The 20,568-nt window shown below is 40.3% G+C and overlaps 2 protein-coding genes across 7 annotated transcripts in view; one reads left to right on the top strand and one right to left on the bottom strand.

Moving 5' to 3' along the window:
• CABLES1 (Cdk5 and Abl enzyme substrate 1) overlaps positions 1-20,568 on the top strand; it is a 111,421-nt gene that overhangs the window by 7,859 nt on the left and 82,994 nt on the right. The window contains exon 1 of one of the 4 annotated variants that reach the window (XM_043539743.1): positions 7,305-7,483. The exons of the other annotated variants lie outside the window; for them this stretch is intronic. The gene's annotated coding sequence lies outside the window, so the exon portion shown is untranslated. Of the gene's footprint in view, positions 1-7,304; positions 7,484-20,568 lie in introns of those variants that run through there. 4 annotated transcript variants of the gene reach the window in all.
• TMEM241 (transmembrane protein 241) overlaps positions 10,238-20,568 on the bottom strand; it is a 199,768-nt gene continuing 189,437 nt past the window's right edge. Inside the window, exon 15 of one of the 3 annotated variants that reach the window (XM_043539744.1) lies at positions 10,238-12,921. In XM_043539744.1, the coding sequence (XP_043395679.1) occupies positions 12,780-12,921 (142 nt within the window). In that variant the 3' untranslated portion in view covers positions 10,238-12,779. The remainder of the gene's footprint in view (positions 12,922-20,568) is intronic. The other 2 variants (XM_043539750.1, XM_043539748.1) reach the window with 2 other exon arrangements.

Genomic DNA, 20,568 nt, shown 5'->3' with positions numbered 1-20,568 from the left:
CTTGAAGGAACAGTGCTCTTGTGTCCAAGTCTATGCCTTAACCCCAGGAAATTTGGTTTCTGTTCCCAGGTCTGTAATAGAGCTGCTGTGTGTCTTTGGACAAGTTCTGTGAAGCCTGATTTTCAGTAGTGCTGAGTACACGTAGGCCCTTTACCTCCATTTCCTCCTCTGTAAGATGGTGATCGTACTTGTGTATGTCACAGGATAGTTGTTTGATTAAATCAATATTTGTAAAGTGCTTTGAGGCTCTGGGATGAAGAGTGTTATACAAGTGCAAAGTATTATTTGTTGCACCTTTGTGCTGAAGGCAATAACCCAAAAACTCCTCAGGGGTTTTCAGGAAGGAGTCACCCCGCTTCCTTGTCTCCATACTCATGGGAACTCTTCCTATCCCACTGTAGCAGCTACAACACTAAGACCAGGAACAGGGATGGTACCTCTGAAAATTCCAGAGCAATTAAATATAGAAAGTTGAGCCCCATAATAAATGATTGCTAGAGAACCCCTCTGAAGAAAAAAGAAAAGGCACCTGAGAGACTAACAAATTTATTTGAGCATAAGCTTTTGTGAGCTACAGCTCACTTCATCGGATGCATTCTCACGAAAGCTTATGCTCAAATAAATTTGTTAGTCTCTCTAAGGTGCCACAAGTACTCCTTTTCTTTTTGTGGATACAGACTAACACGGCTGCTACTCTGAAACCTCTGAAGTAGTTGATGGTCACCATTTAGGTACTGGCCTCAACTGAACTACAGAATGGAAGAATATTTCAGAGTGGCACTGCTCTCTACCAAGGTTAGTTTTGCGGACTTTCATTGCCAGAGAAGCATATGAGAAGGCAGCAATGGTATGTAAAATGACTGAGACAGCAATTGAGGTCAGACATAGCTCTATATTTTTTTCATTACAGCAGTCATGTATACATAAACTTGAAATGCTCTTTTGATGTACAGCAGTTGAAAAGCTGTCTATAAATTTGAGTTTCATCCAGCAGTCTAGGAGAAATAAAAATCAGTCCATCCATAATACACATTTTGTAACTTCCTTTCCCTTCCATATTTATGGGGAGTGCATTAGGGGATAGCTAGGGGAAAAGTTAGACAAACCACTCCCATTTTATTATGCAAAACAGTGCTATCAAGTCAAACAGTTGTGCTGTTCTACTAATGAGCAGCAAAGTTTATTTTAGTGTAACAGCTATGATGCCCCAGCTGATATACACTGCCAGGGTAATGGACTATATCAGTTTCACAAATGCTAATAAGATAAAAGACTGGAAATTAAGGGTAATAACCACATCCTGTAGAAAAGGCTCCACTCCACCAAATTCCAAAGCTTTATTAGGGCACTTAGTAAGGGTTCAGTTGTCAAACAAAAGAATGACAAAAGACAGGAAAAATGTACAACACTCAGTTATTGTCAAGTCAGTATGGGAACTAGAACAGATTCTAGTATATGCAGCCATTATAAATCAGACTGATCTCTTTATTTAGCCATTACAGATTAAAAAAAAAATCATGGGAATTTATATTAATTCATTTCGAGATCATTTAGAATTAGGGCAGTCAAGCAATTAAAAAAATTAATCACGATTAATTGCACTATTAAACAATAATAGAATACCATTTATTTAAATATTTTTGGATGATTTCTACATTTTCAAATATATTGATTTCAATTACAACACAGAATACAAAGTGTACAGTGCTTACTTTATATTTATTTTTTTATTACAAGCAGTGATGAGCTGCCAAAATCTTAACAACTGGTTCCCTCCTCACCCCATGAGGGGTTTGTTGCCCACCCCCGCCCCCTGGGACTCCTGCCCCATCCAGCCCCCCACGTTCCTTGACGCCCCCCCCCCAGGACCCCTGCCCCATTCACCCCCCTCCGCTGACTGCTCCCCGAACTGGGCAGGAGGGTCTCGTGGGTCACCATAGTGGGTGCCCACCCCACCCCTAAGAGCCAGAGGGACCTGCTGGGGGGTGAGGTGGGGAATCCCGGCGGTGCTTACCTGGGGCAGCTCCCAGGAAGCATCCGGCAGGGTCCTTCTGGCTCCTAGGGTCGGGGGAACGGCAGCTCCCCCCACTGATCACATCAAAAGCGGCGCCTTAGGCGCCGACTCCGTGGGCTGGAACACCCACGGGGAAAATTTGATGGGTGCAGAGCACCCACCGGCAGCTCCCCACCCTGCCCCGCACCCAGCCCCAGCTCACCTCACCTCTGCTCCACCTCCTCCCCTGAATGCGCCACCCCACTCTGCTTCTCCGCGCCCCCCCGCCTGGCTGCCCACGAATCAGCTGTTCGGCGGGAAGCCTGGGAGGGCTGGGAAGGAGACGGCAGCTTCCCGCTCAGGCTGAGGGTGGCGCAGGTGAGCTGGGGCGGGGAGCGGCTCCCCTGCGTGCCCCCCCCCCTCCCCGGTTACCTGCTCCAGCACAGGCGGCCCTCCTCGCACCCCCCCTGCCCCGCCCCAGCTCACTTCCGCCTCCCTGGGCCTGAGTGCGAAGCCGCCACTTGCTTCTCAGCCCATCCTGGCTTCCTGCGCAAACAGCTGATTTGTGGGAAGCCTTGGGGGGGGGGGCGCGGAGAAGCAGAGCGGGGCAGCGCGTTCAGGGAAGGGGGAGGAGGCGGAGCGGAGGTGAGCTGGGGCTGGGGTTGGGGTGGGGAGCTGCCGGTGGGTGCTCTGCAACCACCAAATTTTCCCCTTGGGTGCTCCAGCCCTGGAGCACCCATTGAGTCAGCGCCTAGAGCGCTACTTTTGGCCGGTTAAATTTAGAAGCCCTTTTAGAACCGGTTGTCCCTCGCGGAACAACCGGTTCTAAAAGGGCTTCTAAATTTAACAACCGGCTGTAGTGAACTGGTGGGAACCGGCTCCAGCTCATCACTGATTACAAGTATTTGCCCTGTAAGAAAAATAGAGTATTTTTCAGTTCACTTAATACAAATACTGTAGTGAAATCTCTCTACCATGAAAGTTGAACTTACAAATGTAGAATTATGTACAAAAAACTGCATTCAACAATAAAATGAAAAATTTTAGAGCCTACAAGTCCACTCAGTCCTATTTCTTGTTCAGCCAGTCACTCAGACAAATTGGCTTACATTTGCAGGAGATATGCTGCCCGCTTCTTGTTTACAATGTCATCTGAAAGTGAGAACAGACATTCACATGACACTGTTGTAGCCAACATTTCAAGATATTTACATGCCAGATGAGCTAAAGATTCATATGTCCCTTCATGCTTCAACCACCATTCCAGGTAACATGTGTCCATGCTGCTGACGGGTTCTGCTTGATAACAATCCAAAGCAGTGCGGATTGACACATGTTCATTTTCATTATCTGAGTCAGATGCAACTAGCAAAAGGTTGATTTTTATTTTTTAGTGGTTCGGGTTGTGTAGTTTCAGCATCAGAGTGTTACCATTTTAAGACTTCTGAAAGCATGTTCCACACCTCATCCCTCTCAGATTTTGGAAGGCATTTCAGATTCTTAAACCTTGGGTCAAGTGCTGTAGCTATCTTTAGAAATCTCACACTTGTACCTTCTTTACATTTTGTCAAATCTGCAGTGAAAGTGTTCTTAAAATGAACAACATGTGCTGGGTCATCATCTGAGACTTCCATAACATGAAATATATGGCAGAATGTAGGTAAAACAGAGCAGGGGACATTGAACTCCTTGGGGGATAGTTGTGTCACAAATTTAATTAACACATTTTTTTTTAACAAGCGTCACCAGCATGGAAGCATGTCCTCTGGAATGGTGGCTGAAGCATGAAGGGGCATGCAAATATTTAGCATATCTGGCATGTAAATATCTTGTAATGCCAGCTATAAAAATGCCATGCAAATGCCTGTTCTCACTTTCTGGTGACATTGTAAATAAGAAGAGGGCAGCATTATCTCCTGTAAATGTAAACAAACTTGATTAGCTGAACAAGAAGTGGGACTGAGTGGACTTGTAGGCTCTGAAGTTTTACATTGTTTTGTTTTTGAGTGCAGTTATGTTAAAAAAGAATTCTACATTTGTAAGTTGCACGTTCACGATAAAGAGGTTGCACTACAGTGCTTGTATGAGGTGAACTGAAGAATACTATTTTTCGTTTATCATGTTTACAGTGCAGATATTTGTAATAAAAAAATACACTTTGATTTCAATTACAACACAGAATACAATATATATGAAAATGTAGAAAAACATCCAAAATATTTAATAAATTTCAATTGGTTTTCTATTAACAGTGTGATTAAAAAGGCAATTAATCACGATTAATTTTTTTGAGTTAATCGCATGAGTTAACTGCAATTAATTGACAGCCCTATTCAGAATACATAAGAATCTGATAGAACCACTGTTGATCAAACAGTGTTGGTATTTGGTATAACTACTCACGGGTGGATTTGTTAGCTGACAAAAGTGTAATAGCAGGAACATGGCAGGAGCTGTGTTTATACTGTATACCTACATTCTCAGGTAACTGTAAACCTTTATCCTGCAGCCTCAACTCTATGAAAGTTTGTGGCTACCCCATATAATTGCTTATCATATCAAGGTTTAGTATGTGTGTGAAAGTATGAGAAGTGTCAGGGGAAGGGAGGGATAATTGAAGAAGCTCTGACAGGTTTGCATATGTAGCTTGTGTCTGATGCCTCCATTCCCACTGGTGAAGTTTCTCTTTGCCCTCCTCTTAGTAGCAGCTAGGCTGGTTCTCCTTGTTTCCAGATGCTTCTTTGCAATGAAGTTCCTGGAGATTGGTAGAAGCAGCTGGAAATGAAGAGTGGCTAGTACCATGGGGCCAGCCAGCTCTCCGTGGACCACAGTTTGAGAACTGTTGTCTTAAACTGACAACATCAAGAGAGTTACAGATGAGGGTGATTTTTAAAACTCGCTCACTCTAGTTGAGACTATACCCTAATATCTCATATATGAAATTCACAATTTCCCTTTCTAAAAAGTTAATAATCCTCTATAATCCAGTGAGTGCCTTGTTTCTAGGAAATAATACTCAAACTGGATTATATCTGATCTTTTTTCAGAGCAGTGAGAAATTTGGCTATAGGAAGTCAGAGTGGAAGAGATGAAGTATTTAAAACTAAGATTTTAACAACAAGTCAGAGCCAAGTCTTGACTTCCTTGACTTCATCTGGAAATCAGTGGGACTTTACCTGAGTAAAGACTAAGAGACTAAATCATGATTTCACAATTTAATCTTACACCTTTGCATTTAACTGTAATACTGACATTTGTACACACACTGACTGATCCCATGACAGACATGTCATTACATACAGTGGGCCAGATGCTATGCTCAGTTACACTGATGTCAGTGGAGTTAATCATAGATATGCATTGATGTATCCAAGTGTGGAATTTGGTCCAGTCTTGCAAGTGCCCTTTGCATAGAGCTCCCGCTGAAGCGAGTGGGAATTCCGCAAGATCAGGGCTAGTAATACAACAAGTGCAGTTAAAGAAAACCAGACATGTTTGAGTGTAAAACAGGTACTACAAGCATGGGTCAAGACTATGCAACTTTCATTTTTCTCTACCACTCTGTTGTTACAACTTTGGCTGCCTAATTTTATAAACTTGCACTTTGGATAAACATCTTAATCTTTGTGTGATTATCTGAATGGGTCTCAGTCTCCAAATCTTTTGAGATTCACCCTCCGCATTTTAAAAATAGGCTTTCCTAAACATGTCTTGGGTGGTGTAAGAAGGTTTGTCTCTTAACGCCCATATCCTGAAGACTTACCTTTATTCTTAATGTTACACAGTGCTCCCTTGTTTAGAATTAAGCACATAGGTAAGTTGTTGCAGGATTGCGGCCTTGCCTGAGAATACCCTGCCAAATAGAAAAACTTGGTGCCTGTATTGTTCCAAGTTAAGACACTAAATAAAGAATGATAAAGTCATTTTTGTAATTGTTAATTGTTAATATTGCATTTTGATGGTTGTATGCTAGTGGTTTGTAAAACTCCTAATACTTCCTAAATCAAAGACTATTTCAAAAGAGTAGGCTTTCAAATGAACACTGTTAGGATAAATGAGAGGAACATTCAAGACAATAGTGCATAGATTTACAGTTTGAAGGCTGTTTTCATATACAAAAAAGCTGGAAACATTAATAAAGAAAACTTTAGATTTTACATAACAGAGGAAAATTTGTAGAAAGGACACCTTATTTATTTCTATTGCCTTGCCTGGCACTTTGGTCATGACATAAGATACTTGAAAAAAATGGAGAAGGACAAAGTTATTTAGCCATCCTTTCTCCTTCACTAACCTGCAAATAGGACATAGAATACTAGGACGTTTTTTATACTTAGTTGTACAACTCAGTTTACATCACCTGCCTGTGAACTGCAGTAGGTTCCAGCCACCTTCCAATTTGTACGTGCAGCTTGTGGTCATGTTAGTATGGGACATATCCCCAAATTCTTTTCTCTGCAGGGATACTTAGAACATCAGAACAGCCTTCCCACAATGTGCTTGCTGGTGAAGTAATGGGTTAAATCACACATTCCATTAGGACAATATAAAAATTGCTATGTTGTCACCATGGCATTTTTAGTGCACAAACAGCACAATTATGGCCACCCTGTAACAATGGGATAATGTGATGTACCTGCTTATTTTGGGCTTGATTGAGCTTATTAGGCTTAAGTAGAGGGCAATTCAGAATCTCACCACTCTGAGGAGCTCTGGGAGATACTGATGGTTCACAAATCCCCCAATACACAAGCTGAGCCATCCAGATGATGATCCCTGCTCCATCCAGTGCACCTGACCCATTGTGTGTGTGTTTGAGGGGGGGAGACTGTGATGCTCCTGTTTCTCCTTACCCCCAAAACCAATCTGCACCATCTGGGGGCATATAGAGGGGTAGTGGCCTTATCCCACCCTATATCACACATTTCAGGCTTCTAAGAACATAATGTAAAACAAAAGGTAAGTTGAAGTTCTGTTTTGAAAAGCTACTCACCAGCTTTGCTTCCCGTACATTTTTAGTCATATCTGCTTACTTAAATGCCAAAAAGAATTTACTTCTTTTCACTTACTTTAGTCCTGCAAACCCAACATAGCTAAGGGAAATAAGCTGCATTTGATTCCTGCAGGCACATCTGCAAAATTATTTACTAATTTAAAATCATTTACACCTGTGTAAACCCATGCACAGCAACAGTTGCTCATGTGCCATTGAGTGCGTAGTCTGACAAAGGGTGTTACTAAGAGCTTGTTTGGGCTGCAGAATATGTTTTCTAGTATTGATGCATGGAAGGAAATAACCCAGTTTCACTTTCAGAGCTCAGGTGAAGTTTGCAGAACTGGCAGCTAGAAAAAAACTTCATTTTCCCCTGAAGTGCTGAAAATAATCAGACAACATAGAGCAATAAGATACTTTCCAGACAGAATAGGGAGATGATAGAGGAGTAGTCTTCAGATGCTGCAATGATGAGTATGGGATAAAGACCTTCATAGGTGAGTCCAAAATGTGTGCTCATGAGCCACGTATTAAAGATCTGGGAGGCTTATTGTCTGCTTTTAATAACCTAGAAAGAGCTTATGTTAAAATTCCTAACAAAGGCACAGTTATGTTTTTAAGAAGTAGCTCAGATGACTATTGAGTGTCTTTCATCTTTTGTAAAAAGAAAAGGAGGACTTGTGGCACCTTAGAGACTAACAAATTTATTTGAGCATAAGCTTTCGTGAGCTACAGCTCACTTCATCGGATGCATGTAGTGGAAAATACACCTTGTGGGTGTCTTTGGAGCCCCTTAATTCTGCTAGATTTACTCACACAAAGCAAAAACCAGGCTTGTATTTAAACAGTACCCCAGCCTCCTTCTGGAAGGGATGTATGAATGATTAAGAAAAACCTGATATAGAGTTGGAAATTGTTAATGGCCTCTCTGACTGCTTCAAAGACCATAATCACAATAATAAGTATCCCAAAGTGACCTTTCTTTCTCGTAGATCAGTTTGAAAAGTCCATGTAATTCTTTGTGACCTTACATTTGAATGAAGTGCTTTCATGTTTTAAAATGCCGTTGCAAGTACCACAGAACTCATGAACAACTTTCCAAACAATGAACTGTCTGCATACATTTGATTTAAGGGGAAATTTTGATAAGGGGATTTCAGTGTTAAATTAAAAAAAAAAATTAGGGCTCAGAATTAGAGGACCAAATTTTATCATTTATACTTTTACATCCCCATTGGTACAAGTCTTCAAATAGTGAAGATATTGACATGGTATAACTGAGGGAGGAGTTTTAATGAGTAAGTTTAAAAAATAAAAATATATTTTGACTGTCCCTTTAAATGGGCACTGTGAAGGATGTTAAGACAAAATTGTTCTTTACTAACCTTGTGTTTTTAAGTTAAGAGATTGTAAGCGTGATGCAGATGGACAAATACTCTGTGTGTTGTTATTGCATACAATATATTGACATTTATAAGAAATACTCTTCCTGCAGGGTTCAAAGAGCTACTGTTCAACTTGCTGCCTGCACCCATGAGGATTCCCATGCATGTGTGGGGGTTTCCATTTGGATCAGGTTGTAGGACTGTGGTCTATATTTGGGGCACATGCTAGTGTTCAGGGAGGAGCCCAGACAATTTTTTAAAAATAAAGTCACTCAGGATTATAACTGAAATTTAAATGTAGTGCTTTTGGGGGAATAGAGCGATGGAAGAAACCTTACCAGCAACTCTATGTTGCATAGACCAGGACAGTATGAAAATAAGAAAATCTCTAGACAAAGAGCTAGGTCCAAATTAATTTGATCAGCATGTAACTTACACCGCTACTTCTTCCTTGTGACATTCTGTGCACCTAAAGCAACCCCCTGGCACCCCCATACTTACCATGGTGATATAATTATGATTTATATGAAGTATTCCTTATGATGTATCATTCTAAAAGTCTTGATCTGTTGAACATTGATATCCTTCATTTACAGGGTGGCTTAGGTGTAAACGAGACTAGAATTTGGTCTGCTTTTTCAAAGATGCAGTAAGTAATATTTCAGGCCTCCAAGTGACTACATATCTTGAATATCTTTTTGTATAAAGGGACATGACAATATTTGAGGATTAGGGTATTTTTAATGTATCAGCGGTGAGTTTGTAATGGATATAGTTATTTTGTAGCGTGCCTAAGAGTATTTCAGCTCTCAGTTTGTTTCCTGTTTACTTATGCTTTAGAAAAGATGCAGCTCTTGACAGTCTTCCTGACCCCTCAAATTTTCATTTCCAGCTGTAGGCAAAATGCTGGTAGTGATGATTTGCTGTCACTTTCCCACCCTCCTAATTAGGAGTGCACTTTGTATTATCAAGACAAAGACATCAGAAAGGGGAACAATTAAGGCTGGAATTTCCTATGGGACTTAGGAACTCACAATTTGGGCACACCTAACACCCCAAGTATCTTTGAAAATCCCACCCTAAACCAACAGGCATCTTTTGTGCTCCCACTTATCCACTTGCCATTCCATAATGTAACTGGAATATGTTCCATATGTGAGTAGCTAACAGTGATGATCGTAAGCTTGATCCTGCTTTCATTGAAATCAACAACAAAATTCTTGTCAAAAACAGGGAATAGGCTGGGCCCTGTATGCTGTAATGACTTTCCTGTTAGCCTATATGTCTGAGAATTTTCAGAGGGGAAAAAACATTTATATCAGTAGGTCTTTAAAACTATGATTTCTAGAATTTTGTCAGCCAAATTTTGAGGCGATGTGTAAGGTGGTAAAGGTTTGATTCCCATAGATCTACTTGCATCAACTTTCTGATATGCAAGATAGTTTAAAGCTGGGGTAATTTACACACTGGAGGAGTGTGACAGGTTCCTTGGGGTGCAGCCTGGAACTGGGGGACTACTGAGCCTTCTGTCTTACCAACCTGGGCTCCCTCTCACACTGTGATGCTGTGACAAGCTGCAAACCCCTCCAGGTCCTGCACTGACACAGCCATCCACAGGCAGGAACATACCCAGATGAGTTACATGAATCCTTTTGCCAACCACTCATGAACCAACACTAGAGAGGCTCCAACCAATTCTCCCCAGCCTAGGACCCCAGAGCTGGACCATCTTGCCCTGGTCAGAAGCCTGACCAGTGCAAGTTTATTACCCAGTCTGCCCCTCCCTGAATGTGTAGAGGACATACACCAGTTTTTGTTCTCTGAGCAGATTTTCCATGCACTTCAAGCAATACACTGTTTTAGGTAAAAATATGAAACAGATTTATTAACTACAAAAAGATAGTACGCATACAGATTAAGCACTTAAATCTATTTATAAAGTGGATTACCTAAGAAATAAAAGTAAAAATGCAATCAGAGTTCTATAACCTAGACAGGATTTGAATCAAGCAGTGTCTCACCCTGATAGCCAATACAAGCAGGTCACAGATCTTCCATACACAGACTGGAAATCCCTTCAGCCTGGGACCTCCCGCCCCATTCAACACCTGGAAACACATCTGGAGAAAGACTGAATTGGGGGAGGGAAGACAAATGATGATGTCACTTCCCCTTTTATACCTTCTTCCAGCTTGCTGGAAAGATCTTTCGCTGTGACATGAGTCAAATAGCCTCCATTGTATATGTGCTATTTCTGAGAAGTTTCCATTGCATACAGTTCCTGGGGTAATCCTTGTGAGTGTGTGTATTCCCCTTAATGGGCCATCATCAGTTTCTGGCTGCCCCATCGTTATACCTGAAAGACCGGTGGTTGTTTCCAACTTCACAACATATTTTGGTAACACATAGAAAAATTTCATAACTTCACATACAATGATAGCATATACAACTTAACAGGATATTAGTGTTCAACACATCGAAACTTTTAGAATGATACATCATAAGGAATACTTAATATAAATCATAATTATATCACCATGGTAAGTATGGAGGGGCCAGGGTGTTGCTTTGGGGGTACAGAATGTCACAAGGAAGAAGTAGCGGTGTAAGTTACATGCTGATAAATTAATTTGGACCTGGCTCTTTGTGTGGACCTTTACTCATGTTCAAAATTAAGCAGAGTAAGGCAGCAAATGGGAGTAAAATTCTCATTGGAAAAGGTTTTTACTTGCTTTGTGCAAGCGTCAGGGACTGCACTAGGTGCAAAGGAGTGGAAAATCAAGCTCACTTGGCCTGATTCTCTCTTGCCCTGCACATTGTGTAAGCATTTGCATCAATGCAAAGTGACAGCATTTTACACACATTTTCACTGGTGTATGTTGTCACACTGTCTGGAGTAACTCATGAGCATGAGTGCCAACCTGTAATTAGATTTCACCAACCAAGTAACAAGTGTGAACTCCTAATGCACTGTAATAGCCTTAACATAGACCAGAGTGCCCGGTCTATGACTCTATCTTACCACCCAAGCAAGCTGGTCTTTGAGATGGATGGCTCCTTTATACCAGAAGTCACAATCATAGGTTACTCCCAGTCCCAAAGGACCAGTCGCTTGCCCCAGGTCAGTTGCACCCAGATCTCTCAAGGACAAGGCTTGTAGTCAATCATGTAATAAACTAAAGATTTATTAACTAGGAAAAGGGGGGGGGGGGAGTTATTTACAAGGTTAAAGCAGGTAACACACACACAAGAGTTGCAGTCTGATTCCAAAAGATAACACAAACTTCTATAAGCAAATTCCATATGTCTTTTAGGGCTAACACAGGCAAAACCGCCAGAGGTCTTTTGCTTATGCTTAGTGATTCTTGCTCCTTTGGAGTCCAAGCAGCAAAAAGAACCTAGTTTCTCCTTGTCAGGGTTTTTCAATCCCCTTCCCCCTAGAATTCAAGCTGATGGGATGAGTTCATGTGTAGGTCTCCTTTTCCTGGAGGGGGTTGAGAAGTGCAATTAACACTTCTTTTTTTTCTTTTGATGTTTCAAAGGTTTTCTCATTGGGAAGAACTTAACATCTTCAGTAGGAAGCCAGCATTTGTATTAGAGAAGGCTTCTCCGCTGTTTGAATTACACAGAGGTTTACAGTTAGGGTGACCAGATAGCAAGTGTAAAAAATCGGGAAAGGGGTTGGGGGTTAATAGGTGCCTATACAGGAAAAGCCCCCCCCCCCCCCCCAATCGGGACTGTCCCTATAAAATCAGGACATCTGGTCACCCTAAGTGGAAACTCAATATAACTTTATACCGGGGCTACAGCCGTTGTAAGTGAGATCAATACATGTAGCATCCAACAAGCATTTAGCCAGGTCTAAACATATTCTTATCAATTTAACATCTATTTTAGCAATAACATACAGATGAACCAGCCTGGTTTCCAGCTATGCATCTGTCAGTGTCCAGTAAGACCTGAGGCCTGGGCATGAGTTGGCACCTCGTCTGCCTACATCACATACATGACTACATGTAGTACAGGGCACAGAGAATCAGGTTTTTTGAGTCTAGGGAGAGTCTGAGTTCCATGTTGGTGTAACTTAATCCTTCAGGGCCACATCATAGACCTCCTTTAGTCTTTTTTTACTTATGTAGATTCACTTTTGGATTTGGTCCCATGGGTGTGGGTACAAATCATTTACCTTTAGTATTTTCTACTGGAAGTCACTGGTTGTCATCTTCCCCAGTGGAGCACTTTAACAGATGCTGAAAGGAGACCTTGGCTTTTGCCTGTCAGATTAGAGTAGTGTGCATCTATTTTAAATGGTCCAGATGTTACTCTTCACATTTTCATTTGATAGTATAATAGTTTGAATTTAAATAGAATCTCATTGTTCCAGTCTTTCATGAGAAAAAAGTTCTTCCTATGGGGATTGTTGTGAAGGATGAAACAGGAAAGAAAATTCAGGAATTTTTGGATCACATATGCTGGTGTCAATGGACAATTTTGACTGATGTGAAGGCTTGTTCTTGAACTCAGCACAGTTTGAATCTTGTTCTCCGCAACTTAAAGAAGAAAAAACATGTAATGCGTGGGAAATAGTGGTCTCTGTTCTTGATGGGCTTTTAGCTCTGGTAAAGTATATCAAACTTCACTTTCAGGGTGAAAAGGGAATTAAATGGTCAGGCAAAATTCTGCCTCTATAGACAATATTTTTATATATTCAAGGACCCCACAAGGCAGAATTCTCTCATTTAGTCAAACAAAAGATCTTCAAGAAAGATGAAGATACAGGTTTCCAAGTGTGGCAAATTACAGTACTGCCTCCCTCCCAGCCACTTCTGTTTTACTAACACCCATTTATTTACACTTTTTATCCCTTTTCCCCAGGCAGATGTAAACTGAAATTGGCAAGTACATTGATGTTTGCTAGCGTTGTATCAACCAAAGATTTTTTCCCCCCAAGTAATGTCTGTTGTGAACCTCTTATTTGTTCCCAAGTTAACTGCTTTTGGTTTAGGTTTAAACTTGTCTTTATTTGTACTCCCTTTTGGGGTGGTTAAAATGAAATAGACTTTATAACACAGCAGTATATTAGATGTAAGTGTTTGTTTGTGGTGATGTATGCTGTAGACCACTGAAAATAAATTTGTTTTTCAAGGATACAGTCAACTAAAATTCACACTCCACTCTGAAAATGTTTTACCTATTATTTATTTACGGTAACATCTTGGAACCCCAATCATGGGTTAGGGCCCCATTATGCCATGCGCTGAACAAACAAATAGCCAAGAAGATAGTCCCCTGCCTCAGACTTATAACCTAGGAATCAAAAGGATGGAACAACTGGATGAAAAAGATGTTTTGGTCAAAAAATGAACAGTTTAGCAGAAAAACAGAAGTTTTAGCTCACCGCATGGCTAACCAATGACAGAAAAATTAGTCCATAAAACAATTGTTACATATCAAAGGCAGACACTAGCTATAGTATTGGAGTGCATAGCGATCATTGTGTTTTGTCTACACAAACACAAGCTCATTACTTCTTGTAAAGTACATACTCTGAGAATGAAGGCACCATATAAAATTCACTCCTTTCAGAGCCAGAAAAGTTCTTTATTGTTTAGGCCTCAACTTGTGAAACTAAAGTGGACTAATTGAGTTTCACTGTACATTGTAGGGAAAATATTTATGTTGAGTTTTTCTTCTAATTTGAAACAACATGATAAGTTTAGAAAGAATTTCCTCAGACTGCAAGGAATCAAGATCAGGAAAGAAAATGCTATTGAAAAATTGTTTTACTTTTTCTAGTTAGGCTGATTTATTTATTTTTTTAAACAAGCTGCTGTTTTGTTTTAAAAGAAAATAAAGGCTGTTACAGACAGAAAATTGGAAGTTTAGAAACAGCAATTAACAGAAAATACCCGAGAGGGAGGAAATCTCCAAATTCTTTTTATAACCCTGGCAAAGGTAACTGAGATGATAGTCTATTAGCATCTCCCATTTTATTTTGTTGAACTTGTACAGCCTATTACACTGGTGTCGGGACCAATATCATTTTCCTTTCAACTTCAGTGCTGAGTGCAGCTAGAAGAGCAATTCATTGCTGTGTGAATGCATTTGGCATGTAGACAACAGGTGGTAAAATCCAGGGATCAGTGTACAAATTCTTTGTCCCTCTGCTATAAGCCTCTCTTTAGTCTTCTTGCTGATGCTTGCTTTCAATAATGAAGCCTGATTGCCGGCACATGGCATATTTTGCCATCAGATTTTTCTTGTTGACATTTTCCTAACTACACTATTGGAGTCTGAACGGCTCTGCAGAATTTCTTGGAGCATGTTGGCAGGACCAGAGTTGTTACTGTAAGTTTTTTATGTATTTTACTTCAAACAGTGCTGCATATTCACACTACATTTGACCTTGTACCTTACAAGCAGGGACATTTGTTACATTAGTAGGTAACTAAGCACAGCTGATAAGGCTTGCTAGCTGCTAAAACCAATTTTTTACTCTTGAGACTGCTGAAATGTTATAAATCCTAGCTCAGATTCTAAGTAACTTTTCTAATGAGCCACCCTACAATAAAGGGTGGCAAGTTTGTGGATATATATGGGATATCTAATTGAAAAGATGAGAAATTGGAAAAAAGTGTTAAGTCTCTCTCCCATCCCTTCTCCACACACAAATTATTCTAGCAAAATAATCCATATAATAGGCCTGATTTTACCCTTATGTTGGTATAAATCAGGAGTAACTCTGTTGAAGTCAAGTGTGGGTGAGAGGTAAATAAAGTCCATGCATTACTGAACACAATCCTTTATATGGTGTAATAATGCCTGCAGAATATGCCTTTTGTCCTTTTACTTTTAAACAGTTACTCACATACATGGGTATAATTTCATAATAAACTGAAAAATATGAGTAACAAAAAATCTGTGCTACAATCATGCAGCTCTTGTACTTATAGACAAGAGAAGAGGGACATTTATAGAATGCAAAACACAGATTATCTTTTGGAAAGAGTATTATTTGATTAATTGCCTACTTGACATCCTTTGTGCAGATAATGTATTTGCAACAAGAGTTCATGCCCTGTACAAAGTTCTTGTTTTGTTTGTTTACTATTTCTCATTAAATTGTGAAATCAGTGCTGGCACAGGTAAAGCTCTAGCTTGTGTTTGACTCATTGATATGGTATTATAAATAGGAAACTATGCTTTGTGTGCATAATCCAATTAAGCAATATTTTTGTTGATCAAAAACTTTCCACCTTATCCCAAAGCTCTCCTACCTGTGGTGAAAGCTCCTGTGTCTGGGGGGAAGTGTTTTGTGACACATTTAAAATGGACCTCTTGCCCCGTGCACAGTTCTTATAATGCTATAAGCTTTACCAGTGAACAAGTGTCTCTTTCTTTTCTGCCTGTGTTTATTCAGCTTGAGTCTGTGAAGCTGAATACACTGTTAAAGACACAAGTCAGATGATCTAAGCTGGGTGGAGTTATAAAAGATATGCTTCACATTTAAAAAAAAAAAAAACTATCTTAAGATATAGCAGAATTGTTAGCTATACATTGAGAGGCTACAATGTCTAGTCTGCCATTTTAATTAAGTGTAATAAATATAGGCACACTTTCTTTATTTTTAAAAACCTGTTTAAAAGTGATCTGTTGAGTGCTAATTAGTAATGTGAAACTCAGTTGTTTTGGGGGGAGGGAGGTGTAAGCTTGTTGAAAAATATTTTATAAAAAACAGTTGTGCAAAAATCATCCTCTTTGAACAGTTAACACATGCTCTTAACTGTGCTCATGTCAGTAGTCTATTGACATTCCCTTTTTAAGTTAGTCTGACTAATGTAGGGCCTTAAAGTTAAGCAGATGCTTCACTGTTTTTGGATCAAGGCCCAACTCACTAAAGTTTTAATAACATGAGTACCTGAAGTCAAGGGGAATAAAGATACTCACATACTTAAGTCATTGCTGGTTCAGGCCAAAACAACAACTTTTTCAGTAACTTCTGAAATGCTTTAAAACCTTAAGAGTTTGGAGTGGCACCATCTCCCTGCTTTGAGAGCTCAAAAGAGATCATTCTGCCCAGCTTCCAAAAGAAAGAAAGAATGAATCTAACTACTATAGATATTAATACACACAACACTGAATATGGCCAGTTTCCTTTACTATTACACTGATATTTAACATTAAAGAAAATATATTTTTACTATGGTATTATGAAATTATCAGAATATTGAACAATACTTAGCTCCCATGTAAGTCAATGACAAAACCTCCCTTTATCTGAAATAAGAGCAGGATTGAGGTTCTTGAGAGAAGTGGTAGAGGAGAGAGAAATCAAGTGTCTTGCATCCTCTTCTCCATAATGTGTTAACATTTAAAACGGATACAAACAATACCATAGCAATTTTTTGGAAATAGTTCATTTGCTTTAGGTGTTTATTGTCTATCTGATGCTCGCTATTTAAAAGAGGCTTTTCTAGGTCATTCGCAAAGGTCTGAGAGAGCACTACCGCAGAATTTGGGGCAGGGTGTGATGTGTATGGAGTAGTTAATGAGGTTATTATTGTTAGTATTTTGAGGCCTGGTTTTGAAACCCTTTCTCATGCAATAATCCTTACTCAAGCAAGCAGTCCTGTTGCAGTATTAGGCATCTGATATTTAAACACCTCTCTTTCCCTTACACATACACCCACCAGTATTCCTGCTTTGCAGCACACAAAAGATATTTTTTAGAGCTCTTTTAATTCTTTGCACTCTTTGCTAATCATCTGAGAGTAAAGTTGTTCAATATGTAGCTACTCTGCGTGCAGGAATAGTTGTTTCCACATTTTTCCTTTTTTTATAAGTGTGTTTTTATTGTAGCAGTTGCCTGGTAATCTGCACAAAAGTTAAGGTTGCACAGCCGTTTCTATTTTAATCCCATCTTCAGGTGTTCATAACTTTCTGAAACATCCACCTTTTAGGCTTAGTGGAATTAGAGCAAAATCCTTTCAGTGGTTTTGAGGGAATTTAAATTTTTTTTTTTTTTTACTTTTAAATTTCTAATTGCATCTCTCTCTGTCCTACCTACACACACGTCTACAGAAAAATGGCTATTTGAAGTTTGGCATAAACACAGTCTTCGTTGAGAGTTAGTGTTTGTTTGTCTTGGGAGGAAAAATAAAAATATAAACATTGGAAAAGTGACTTCTGAGTATGCTCAGTAGGCAGCCAAGATTGTAGTAGAACTTTCTGAAGCCCCCATGCCCTTTGACATCATAGGGCAAATTTTCCATGTCACCTGGTCTGATCAGGGGATGGTGCAGGAACAGGGACTGCTGCTCATACTATTTGCAGAAGGGAAGTGTGTAATACAGTGTTGCCAGCTGTCACATGGTGCACTTACTGCTGCTGGCACCTCCTCTGGTGGTGTCTCTCCCATCAGTCTCTTACCCTACAGACCCTTTTTACTCCAGGAACAGCAGCCTCTGCTTTCTGACTTGGCCCTCCGGCCAGGTCACCATATGACTTCTCCTTCTGGGAAATGTAACAAAGCCTTTCCCAGACAAACCACCGCAGGCAGTCCGCTGCATGGCCTGTGCCACATCCCCAGTGGCTGGTAGAGGAACCTGGGCCCACCTTCTACTCTGGGTTCCAGCTCAGGGGCCCTCTGGTTAGCAGCCAAGGCCAGCACTGCTATTCCCCTGAGCCTTCTCCTACCTGCCCCCCTCTTTGGGTTTTCCAGCCTCCCAATGCCCTCCTCCCAGGGAGCAACTGTGGTCTGTGGACAACCCTCTGTAGTCCCAAACGCACCTCCCTGCAGGGAGTGACTACAACCTACCTTCCTGCAGCCCCCTTCTACTGCCAGCTCCTGGGCTTTACAATAGGCCTACCTGTTCCTGCCCAGCTAAGCCTGTTCCCTATCAATCCCCTGCTCCCTCACTCCACCTCCAGGTGCAGCCTGTGGAGTTAATTAGCCCATCTTAACCCTTTCCAGTCTTGTGTGGGGTGTGAGTTGGGGTGATTGGATGTCTACAAGTCTTACGATATTGGGTGTATTTCTTAAAGCCTCAGTTCCAAGAGTCATGTGACTGAGATTCAGTTTTCACTTTTTTAAATACAAAGCAAGTTTCTAGCCTTCATGATTGCAGAAAAAAGCCTGAAAAAACATGAACTACTAAAGACTCAGATACTAAAAGGCAAATAAAGCACCCAAAATTATTTATAAAAACCTTATTTTTACAAATTATTAATTTTGCGTTCTCTTTCTTTTGCCTTTGGACTTCTGAGCCTCTAGATTGCACTCACTTCATATTTTCAAGTTTTCCCCTGCAACAATGAGGGCTAGAAACTTACTTTTGTTGCAGTATTTTGTATGTCCTAATAGGGTCAAATTCTGCCATCAGATACTTATGACTAGCCATTGATTTTTCAATCAGTGTTATGGTCAAGTATCATAGAATTAAGGTCCTAGCCATTCAAGTATTAACTTCATAACTCCAGCTTTTGTAGAACAGTAGGGTTGGAGGAAAGTCAGTTATTTGCTCTAATGGGTCATGAGGATTTATTATTGATTTCAGACCAGTTTTTCATTTCGTATACACCTTTCTTTATAAAACTATGTGTACACACACCCAGAGCATTGAATAGGTATATTTTAGATATCAAAATAAATATTTATTTTAAAATGAAGGGCTCAGTCTGGTGAAAACTTAATGCATATTTAGTTATTCAGGAGTAGATGAATGATCTATGAAATAGGTGTTAAAAAACAAACACTTAGAATGAAAGATTGCTCTGTCAAAGATTCAACGGTCCAGATGAAGGCTGACAGAGCTTCTCCTCCGGTTCTCTAATCCTTCAGGAAAACCAGAGAAGACAAGAAATTACATTTTGAATGTTAATAAAGCCAGAAATGCCTTTTTTTCTCTCCCCTGGAAAAGCTTTCAGGCCTTATTGTTTAAAAAACAAAGACTGAGGGGGAGAGAACTTTCAGAGAAGGTAAAGTAAGGGGGGGGAAATGGAAGGGATTTTTTCTTTTTATTATTTATTTCCAGTATCTCAAAAATTGCTTAGGAAACTTTGCTCAATTGGGCAGAGACCAAGCATGGAAAATTTCAGATGCAAAGGTGAGTGTTTTTAGTAAGTTATGAACACATGAAAATATAGGGGAATGGTAATGGAATGTGTTTTTTCAACCTCAAGTACAGTGTAGCAGCTGCTATCAGCATGATTGCTCTAGAAAATGCCTCTTATTTGATGCTTGTCAGGGTGTTTGTTTATTATGTAATACAGCAGAAACCTTCTGTACATTTTCTGAATAACTGTTTTTTACAGAACTGTTTGTGAATTGTTACTGTTTATTTTTAGGAGGAGGGTAGGAGACGGGTCTGGCACAGGGAGCACCAAACTGAAAGTGAGAATCATTATGTGAGAAAACAGGAATTTCTGCTGTTTGAGAAACAGACTGCATATTGGAAGATCGTACAACTTGCTCAGTTTAATTTACAAACAAACATCAGGCTGGGTTCACTTTTTTTCACAAGCTTGTGGAAAATAACCAAAGGAATTGGATTCAAAGTAACTCTTCCAAAGCAAGACAGGGAAGTTAGGGGAACACGTTGTGATGTACTGACTAATGTATAGGGGTACCATTGGGTGCTATGTCTGCTCACACTGCCTTTTAAAACCCAGTCTACAATTGGAAATTGAGCAGTTGCTGAAAGTTATTTTCAGTAAGAGGTCTGAACCGTGCATGAGTGGTTGGGACTGATTGCTTGCCCCACACTTCAGCAATCACCTGCCAGCGCCATAGGTGGGGGTGGGTCCTGGAGGAGCAGTTCATCCCAAAAGACTGGTTGAGACGCATTCAAAGGGGAGTCTTAGAATAAAGACATCCTGGTCCCTCTACTTTTTCAACTGGGAAATTTCTCCACCCAGTGGTAAGGGCCTGCCTGCATCCAGTGAATATTTGTGACCTCCTTGCAGTCCCTGTTGAGGGGATCATTACACCTTTCCTTCCCCCCACCTTGCTCCACCAAAATTCCCAAAGAGCCCCTCCTGCCTTGGTGCAGGTTCCCTGCCCATTTCCATCTCCAGGGACCCTCCATATCATCTTCCAGGAAGAGCAGTGAGAAAGTGCCCTGTGAAGCACAAACCCAACAAGAGGACAAAGTCAAAGCCCTTCTCTGGCTAGTCAGAGTCCAGGCCAAAAATCAATT

Source organism: Chelonia mydas, chromosome 2, assembly GCF_015237465.2.
Source record: "Chelonia mydas isolate rCheMyd1 chromosome 2, rCheMyd1.pri.v2, whole genome shotgun sequence".
NCBI classification, from domain to species: domain Eukaryota; kingdom Metazoa; phylum Chordata; order Testudines; family Cheloniidae; genus Chelonia; species Chelonia mydas.
The sequence above is the reverse complement of the archived record's forward strand: the minus strand, read 5'-3'. Positions and strand labels throughout refer to the sequence as shown.